The 9,812-nt window shown below is 33.2% G+C and overlaps 1 protein-coding gene across 1 annotated transcript in view; it reads right to left on the bottom strand.

Moving 5' to 3' along the window:
- Window positions 1-9,812, bottom strand: part of LOC105304696 (contactin-associated protein-like 3) — a 196,805-nt gene that overhangs the window by 82,249 nt on the left and 104,744 nt on the right. Inside the window, exons 5-8 of the mRNA XM_023522576.1 lie at window positions 7,394-7,597; window positions 6,588-6,772; window positions 5,385-5,528; window positions 2,724-2,985 (exon numbers count right to left, since the gene is read on the bottom strand). Coding sequence (XP_023378344.1) covers window positions 2,724-2,985; window positions 5,385-5,528; window positions 6,588-6,772; window positions 7,394-7,597 — 795 coding nt within the window. The remainder of the gene's footprint in view (window positions 1-2,723; window positions 2,986-5,384; window positions 5,529-6,587; window positions 6,773-7,393; window positions 7,598-9,812) is intronic.

Below are 9,812 nucleotides of genomic sequence, written 5' to 3'. Positions count from 1 at the left end.
TATAATAAAAAACTGTTTTAAGTAAAATTTGTTTTTCTAATTTAAAAATAAAATTCCTGCATTTATATCCAATTTTTAATATCTATCTTTTATAATTCTTAGCCTTCGTTTTTCTTTAGTATTCTTTCAACTCTTTCTGCTTTTGATGAAAGGATGCCCTGTTTCCCAGGCAACACTACTGTCAAAGAATGATGGAGAACAGAGAGTAGATTTGTATTTGATTTGTGCTACCAGGAAGATAGTCCTTGTACCACACCCATCCAGCCTTTTGAAAGGCCTCAATCTGGGACAGGGTGATGGTTGCAGGACTGGCTTTGAAATAATAATAGCTAAAAGTTATTATTACTGAACATCCATACTGTGCTAAGTATTTATATGTATCATATCACTGAATTCTCACCATAACTCATACTAGTGTCATTTTAAAGATGAGGATCCCGAGACTTTGGGAAAACAATCTGCCATCAGCTGGCACATTACAGAGACAATCCAGAATGGGCCTGGGGGCTGAGTCCTCTCACTCACCTGCCCACCTGCTTAAGTCAAATAATTTATTCTATTAACCACAACTATAGCAGTAGAGACTGTTTGGAAACGGGTAGAATTGTATCTTTTCTTATATAAAGGGAACTTCAAGGGTGCGACGCAAACTCATTTTTCCTTCTTTTTTGTTGCTCTCACTTCTCTATTTCCACAACCCCCTCGGCTTGAGTTTTATTCCCAGCTCCATTAACATGCATAATCTAGATTATACATTTTGAGTATAGTCTTTTCAATGCCATTTAATGCCATTTAATGAGATTTAATTTATCCTTTACAATTTGGTACATGGTTTTGATACTTAATACAAGGTTTACAATGAAAAAAAAATCCCATCCGTCTTATTTTTCATCTATTTTAAATGTATAAAAAGTCCTTCCTCAAATGCTACTAAAGCAAGCAACAAGTATCAAGAGAAACTTACTGTTGGTTTGCTTCCAAAAAATAACATTGCACTGTAAAAGCTTAAAAACTGGCGTAATATAACATTTGTGTAATGTCTCAGTGCTAGCTTACAAAAAAATTAAATAGTTAATATGTGCGTGAGCTGGGAAGAGAGGTGGTATGTACCTATGTGTAATAACAATACAAAGATATTCTTTTAGTTCATATCACATGTGAACTGTAAATCTACACAAACCAAGATTTAGGCAATTTACTGAATCTGAGCTGACACTATCAGTTCAGTTCATTTGCTGAAGTACACAAGGAAACTCAGAACACTGATAGTCAGATTGTTTGATTTACAAAAAGAAAGGGGAATTTAAGTTTCATTTTCAGTTTTTCAGTTCAAAACTGATAACCATAGGTCAAGCAAGATATTCTTTTCACATTCGGTATTCATAGAATGACACGCCATGAGCCTGAGTTTAAATTTTTAGCAGTTTCAAATGCGAAATAGTCTCCAAAGTTCATAGATAACATGATTCTAGAAGTTAATCTAGGAATAAATGGGTCTTTGTTGGAAGACTGGAGCAGAAATTCCACTCATAGTCATAAGAAGCCTTACCAAAACAAATAGCCCTAAAGGAAATGATAGCTCTGAGAGAAGAGGAAAAATTATAACTTAAAATATTTTGAAAAACCAGTATGTATATAGGTTTAAAAGACAGTTAAAAGAAATCTAATTTCTAGAAACAACAACAACAAAAAAGGAAAAGCTGAGATAGCAATACTTAACCAGACAAAATAGACTTTAAAACAAAGGCTATAACAAAAGACAAAGGAGGACCCAGTAATCCCACTTTTGGGTATTTATCCAAAGAAATCCAAAACATTTCTTCGAAGGGACATGTGCATCCATATGTTCATCGCAGCATTACTTACAATAGCCAAGATATAGACGCAACCTGAGTGCCCATCAATGGATGAATAGAAAAGAAGAAGAGATATATATTTTATATATACAATGGAATAATACTCAGCCATAAAAAAGAATGCTATCTGTAACAACAGGGATGGACTTAGAGGGTGTAGTGCTGAGTTACATGTGGACCCTAAAGAATAAAATAAACAAAACAGAAATAAACTCATAGATACAGAGACTATTTTGATGGTTGTCAGATGGGAGAGGAATTAGAGGGAGTAAGTGAAAAAGGGTAAGTGATTAAAAAGCACAATTAGTAGTCACAGAACAGTCATGAGGATGTAAAGTAGAGCAGAAAGAATATAGTCAATAGTATTATAATAACTATGTATGGTATTAGATGGGTACTAGATTTATTGGGGTGATCACTTTGTAAGTTACATAAATGTCTAATCATTATGTTTTACACCTGAAACTAACATAGTATTGTATGCCAATTATAATTGAAAACAATTAAATTATTTAAACAAACAAACAAATAAACAAACAAATTAATTAATTTTCTCAAGGCACTCAGTATTAGGCTAATGTCTTCTAGTATTTCAAGTTTACTTCCAGTTACTAACCATCAACTTACAAATAGATTATTTTTTTAACTTTTTGATAGTTAAGCTTGGATGTAGCTAAATTTCTGTCACACTGACCCACACATCAACAATTTGGAGTTCCCTATTTCAAAGGAAAAAGAAATCTAATTCCTTCTAGTACGATTATGAATACCTTATAGATTCAGACATTTTTTATTTTAGAAGTTCATGTGTAATGATGGCACGGTCATGTGCCATTTTAGGATTATCTTAGGAAGTACATTTATTACCTGCTGTGACGTCCTTTGCTGGATGTTCAGGCTGGAAGAGACTCAACTTGAGCTTTCCATCATTAAGAACAAGGATGATAGCCCCTGACCCATGTTGAAACTGACTGGTCAGCAACAGCCCTGCTCTGTTCCATGTTCGAAATTGGAAAGTGACAGATACTTTTTCCTCTCCAGAGGAGACTGGCAGAGCCAAGTAACTCCTGGAGCTCAGAAAAGTTACAGGGACAGTTTGAGGGTATGAACACGAGAAGGACACATTTCCCTGTGAATACAATGAAAGAGGCTTTAGGAAGGTGCAGGAGTGACAGTTTCATTTCATTAACAACAGATTTTATAGGTCTTACGGAATTTTTCTATCAACCTCTTTAAAAATTTCCTTCCTCATCAAACTTAAATCCAGATTACTGTATAGGTCCCTCAAACCAAAACACTAGCTAGGCAAACCTATTTTTCTAAGTCTCATAAGAAGTATTAATCTTCATTTTTCAGCATTTGAAGTAAGTCTTCAGCCATATCTTTCCCAGGCTTAGTGCCATGGGGCACAACAACAGATGAAACAGATGAGTTTTCTTCCCTCAAACTGTTATATGTTTTTATTCATTGTGAAGTCTAGCACTAAGGATCACTGACTCCAAGAACTTTCCAGTGCTCACCTTGGTTATGTATATGTGCTTATAAGTGTGTCACTCAGGTGACAAATACAACTTACTATATAGGTGGGAGGTATATGTTTGCATGTCTAAAGAAAAGGATGTGGCCAGACTAGAGGTCCCAAAGGTAGGCTGGCTGTCTCCGCAAAGCTTTTACAGGATGCATTTCCCAGGTCAGTCACTTAGCCTAAGATTTGACCTTCTTAGTACACACGGTTTTCATTTTTATACAATTCTGTTTGAAAATAATTTTTTTTATCTCTAGATTCTCTCTATTGCTCCAGGAGAAAACTTATTTTTAATCATAGTGTTTGGATAAAAAGAATTTAACAAAATCCAAATTAAATTCTCTACAAGAATATTTCTCTGGGATTAAAAATTTTTCATAAATTTTATATAAAAAAACATATGCCCAATCTTTTCCCTCCTTTTCCAAAATATATTATGCAAAGAAAACCAGTGAGACTGAACTTAACTTACCAGATACCAACACATACCATAAAGTCAATATAATCAAGTCAGTGTGCTATTCATATAGGAATATATATATCAGTGCACAAGAATAATTAACCCACAAAAAGATCTGAGTATATATGTACAATTAGTATGTAATGACAGTTATAATTCAACTGTGGGGGGGAAAATTTGGGTCAGTTACTGAATAGTGTGGCAACAAATAAATATCCATAAGGCAGAATATTAAAAAATTGATGCTTATCATACATTTAGTAAATAATAAATTCCAGATAATAAAAGACATTTTTTAAACCTATGAACAAATAAGTGATAAAACCAATTTTAAAATTCTTACAAGAAATCCATGAGAACATATATAGATTTTAGGATTTTAGAGACATTCCAAAGCAAACTGAATACTACAAAGCTATAGAGAAATTCATAGACATACTGACCACATACAAATAAAAACATTTATACACTCAACATATCATACAATATTTAATATAAAACTGATAAATCTGAAAGAATACTTGGACCACAAATGATGAAGAGTTATCTATCAAATATAAGCCTCTCATAAATTGACAAAAAGTTTTTAAAAAATAGACAAAAGAATAAGAATAAACAATGATCAGAAAAGTAAATCCAAATGTGCAACAAACATGCAAAAAGATTATTTAATTCACCAGGAGTCACATAGCATGAAATAATAATGAAATATCCACTGAGCTGGTAAGAGTCTAAGAAATGTAAAACACGTATGGCTGGCTGACATGTGATGAAAGGGCTCTGTCATACATTGCCTGTGAAAAGTGTTGTGTTAACAGCTTTTGAGGAAGCAATTCAACAACATTTATTAAAATTTAAAATTGTATAAAACTTTCAACCAAGAAATTTTACTCCTGGAACTTTATCCTATCAAAATAAAAGCCCCAGTATTTGAAAACACAGGTGCAATTGTCGCTTGTAGCAGTAAAAAGTAGAGACAAAGCAAATGCTTTGAGTAGGGAATAACTAAAGAAATAATGGTAGAATTTCATAGTGGAACGTGACACAGACATTCTAACTGTAGAATTATAATTCAGAACTAGAAAGACTTTCCACAAGGTATTGCTGAGTCAGAAAATCAACATGGAGAAAAGTTTATATAAAATAATCCAATCCATTCTTGTAAACAATGCCAAATGTGGAGGCATATAGATTCATAAATGTGAGTTTGAGGTTACCAATCTAAAGAATTCAGTATTATGGACCAAACGTGGAAGCAAAACACTAACTTAGTAACATGAGGGCTTGGTGGCAGAGGAGAGAATTGGAAGAGTAAACCAATCAGAAAGAAAGACACTTTCTTAAAAAGCTTTTATGTGATTGTACTTTACTATTTTTGTAAAATTATGTATGTTTATATAGATATTTAAAAATTAAATCAAATAAACTAAAAGTACATGCGATGTATACCTTCCTGCTTTCAGAAGAGGCATATTTTAAAACTGAATCAACAAAACAAACTGTTGCTGCTTTTTCTCTTGAATTCTCATTTAGACTTTCTTACCATGATGAAGATCTGTGGTTTGTGTTTCTTGGACAAGTCAATGATATCCACCCCATTATAACAGAGATTTTCAAAACAGCCATAAAAGTTTTTATGTAAGAAGGCCATTGATTTTCCATGTCCAGAAATCCCTCCAAAGCTGATCTTAGAAAGAAAAAAATGACATAAATAATATTGTTTGATGATTTTCTGATTATCTGGCTAAAATATTTCTGATTAGCAGGTAAAGTATGATTGTCTCAAATCTATTTGCCATTATTTTACATTATATTCATTTCAAAGGAAGTTTTAGATGCAGATTTATTAATGTATTATATATTATAGTCAGATAAATAAGTTAAATTCCCTTTTTACAACTTGCTACTCGTATGGCTCTGTCATTTTTGTTAACTTCCATGGTAAATCTCGATCTTTGAGACAATGCGGTCAACTGTGATGACATCCTACTTTAAAAACCTTTCTAATATCGTACTTTAGGATCCTGATCTTTGTCATGATTCCAATAGATTACAATAATAAAGCAATTGATAATATCATTCAAGACCAGGATCGCCAGCTAGTCTCCTCTGCTGAGGGAACTTATACCAAAGGGAAGGCTAAAATCATCTGGTTTGCTCTCATAGATGTGCTGAACAGAACTAGCAGAAAAAAAAAAAAATGCCACAGTTCAGTGTAGATTAAGTATATGTAGGCAAAATAGTGCAAATATTGTTAGGCCTTCAAAAAACCCAAGAAATTTTTTGAGTTATGTGTATTTGGCACTCTTGTTACTTAAAAATCAGATTAGGACATATGCTGATTACTTCTCCAAGTTGTCCTAGGTCATTAATTCTGTTTAAGATTGCTCTAAAACACAAAGAAATCACTAAGGTAATTGTTCACAGCCAAATATCAGATGTAACACAGAAGTGTCCAAACAAACGTATTTTAAAATGTTGCTTATTGTGTTGATAGCTCTTTATGTATAGATTTCCTAAATTTAATGACTATTTACTCTCACATAAAGACTAACATCTGTAAGGGATAAAACGTCTCAATAGCATGTTCATGTATCTCCTACTGTTCGAATATTACCTACAGGAAATATTTCACCAGATTTCTGAATTCTAGAAGAGTCTTTCTTTATGCAGTAGTATTTTCTTGATAAGATTATATTGCATTTAAATGATAAAACCTGTGATACTTAAAAAGTAATGTTCACACCTCATAATCAAGATCCAAGTAGTTGGACTCTCCTTTTGCCTGGAAGTGATGAGTGTGCCTGTCAACAGTGAAGTTGACATATGTGCTGAGGATTTCTATGAGGACAGAATGCCAATGCTGATCATCCAGCAAGCTACCCAGAGTGAGGGTCACGCTGGTGTCAGGAAAGGGGAGGTTAGCATTGCCTAAAGAGAGAAAAAAAGTAAATGAACCATTCCACCCAGTTTAATACCATGATTTCTATTTTGAGGTGGCATTTCTCAAAATTATACCTTCCTCACATACTTTTAATCCAGGAACTTGTCAGCTGGTTTTATCTTAATCTAAAACAATCTTTCGATCTTGAGTAATTTCTCTTATCTTATTTGTTTTTCTTCTTATTACTCAATGGATTTTCATATTTCTTGAAAATATTTTCTTCCCAGGATCTCATTAATGGTACTTATTCAAAAATTTACAATAGTCAACTCTTGTCTTTAGGATATTATCAGATTATTTATTGAGCATCTACTAATGGCCATATACAATTATCAAGCTACAAAACTTTTTTCATAAAAGCATGTTTAAGGCATATGCACATTGCCCTCAGTACACCTCAACTGTAGAGTGACCATATTTCTGTTGGCCTAGACAGTTCCAGATTACATCTATTGCTTCAGAGTAATTATTTATAAGGCCTCCTTTCTTACTCAAAAGTGTTCTGGTTTCAGGATAAATTGACTACCTAACTGTGAAAAAAATTAAGTGAAAAAGAAACTTTTATCTAAATAATCATATTTTCAAAAACTCCACCTTGTAGTTTTTACCTGAATTAAGGAATAAGATGAGTTTTCCTTTAACTAACTCCAGGGTGATGTGTTTGCCATTTTGTCCTTCTCTGTGAAGTAGAATCCCATCATTCTGCCTGGTTTTAAATTTCAAAGAAATAACATCTTTTGTTGGACTCATGGAGTTCTGATTAAATGTGTACAGCAAGGAACTTTTTCCATCAAAATTAACCATCTCAGATTCTACAGTGGAAGACATTAAAAAATAATCTAAGTACAACATATTTTTATTAGCACACCGAAATGTGTAAGTCAACAAACATACATACATAGTATATCCCTGGTTTAACAGATGGGGAAAAACATTACTGCTGATTTTCTCTTGACACTGGAAATTAATATACTTAAACTCCACTCTTTGCTTTTTTCTGACATTTTCCCCAAAATGTATCATCTAGAAATTCTTCTGTTTGCTAATTCCAATTGCTCCCATCTTTGTATTGGCCTATTCTTATCTATGAAAAAAGAAAAATTGCGGGCGGCGGGGTGGGGGGGAAGTTGAAGTCAATCTCCCCTGAATGAAATCTCTCTGTATGTTTTATAATCACTCAATATTACTGTTTTTTCAGAAGGTTATAATAGGTCTCACACACTGGTTAGAGGTAAAATATCAGTGTTACTCAATGTAAATGGCTTAATTGTTTTTGAACCCGTGGTTTTGGCTTTTAACAATTGTCATATAAACAGTCACTTTAATGTGCTTTTGTCTAGTCATAAAACACACATACCCACACTAGATTTACTAAATATCACTTTGAATTCATATTAAAGTGTATCCAGTGAACTGGCATGTAATTTTCTGAACATTTTGGCTCTGTGACAGCACAAAAGGGCACACCTGTTTTGTGTTGTGCCTTAGGAGTACGGTGAAGATCATTCTGCTGCAGCATATTATCCCTACGATTCTGCCATTTTCTCTCAGCTTCTAATAGTGTCTGATCTTTTCAATTATCAAGGTCACTGGCATTCAGTTTATATGAAAAAGTTCTATTTTATCATTAATATAAAAAAGAACATCAGTCAACTTAACTAAAGACAGAATGAGAGATATACAAAGGAATTCATATTGCCCAGAAAAATGCCTTTATTTTTCATATTTCACAAGTAAAAAGAAAAGACATAATTATCTCTTAAAAATTCATTTCTGTAATAAAGAAGGTGCAAGAAAAAGCCAATAAAATCTTTCAGGCCAAAGATATGATGTTGTTGTTTACTTTATTTAATGACACAAAAAGTTGTGTCATTACATTTGGACCTATATTTCATTCAGATTAGCTAAAATATTTACAGTAAACCCTTTATATTCAGAACTCAAAAAAATCATCTATTTTATGCAGCTACCTTTTGAAAATTTGCAAGTTTAATTTAATACATAGTGGAAAATATATAAACACTATTATGCCTAAAAACTTGTAAACTAAACAATTATTTTTCATTAAATAATTAAATGAATGCAGCTGATAAAAACATAACTGCCAAATTCAAATAATGTCCTTTACTTAACAGAGGTCCTTAATTCCTGGACCATGGACCAGTACCGGCCACACAGCAGGAGGTGAGTGGTGGGGGAATGAGCAAGCTTCATCTTTATTTGCACTGCTCCCCAGCACTAGCATCAGCACCTCAGCTCCACCTCAGATCATTAGATTCTCATAGGAGCACTGGTCCCTGGTGCCAAAAAAGTTGGGAATCCCTGCTTTAGTGTATTAGATGACAACAAACTAATGAAAGCTTGATAATGAAGAACTTATTAAAATGCTTTCATATTTTCATAGTGTAGTTTATGTCAGTCAATGAAAGGCAATGATAATAAGGCTTATTTTTAAAGTTACCTAATAAGAAATTTTTGTTCCATAAATGATTTTGCCAGGATTATTTTGATCAAATAATTTCTGTCCTCATTGTCCTTGTTGCCACCATTATTTTGTAAAAGTAATATTGATCCCCTAGACATCAGATCTCCTGAAATGTCTGTTAAACACAGATTTTGACCTCATTCCAGAGTTTCTGACTCAGCAGTTCTGGGGTGGGACCTGAAAATCTGCATTTCTAATGAGTCCCTAATGACTTTGATCCTACTGATCTGATGATCATATTTTGAGAACAACTGCTCTAAAGCACTTATGTTATATTTTCTGGGACTTTCCCCTCAGGCAAAATAGAGTAGTGAAAACTCTATTGGGTAATAACACAAAATAATGGCCTTAAAACTCTTTTTCCCTAATGTTTTGTCTCTGTCTAATGTGATCACTAGCACTTGTACCTAGAACAATTAACTACATGTTAACCATCAAATTACATCTTAGGAGGTGAATTTACATGCATTTGACAGTTTTTTCAAGCCTATAAGGTGACTGAACTATTACATAGGTATGTAGCCAACTGAGTAAAACAAAAC

This window comes from Pteropus vampyrus, unplaced genomic scaffold (genome assembly GCF_000151845.1).
Source record: "Pteropus vampyrus isolate Shadow unplaced genomic scaffold, Pvam_2.0 Scaffold349, whole genome shotgun sequence".
Lineage (NCBI taxonomy): Eukaryota > Metazoa > Chordata > Mammalia > Chiroptera > Pteropodidae > Pteropus > Pteropus vampyrus.
This window is presented reverse-complemented; position numbering and strand designations above follow the sequence as displayed.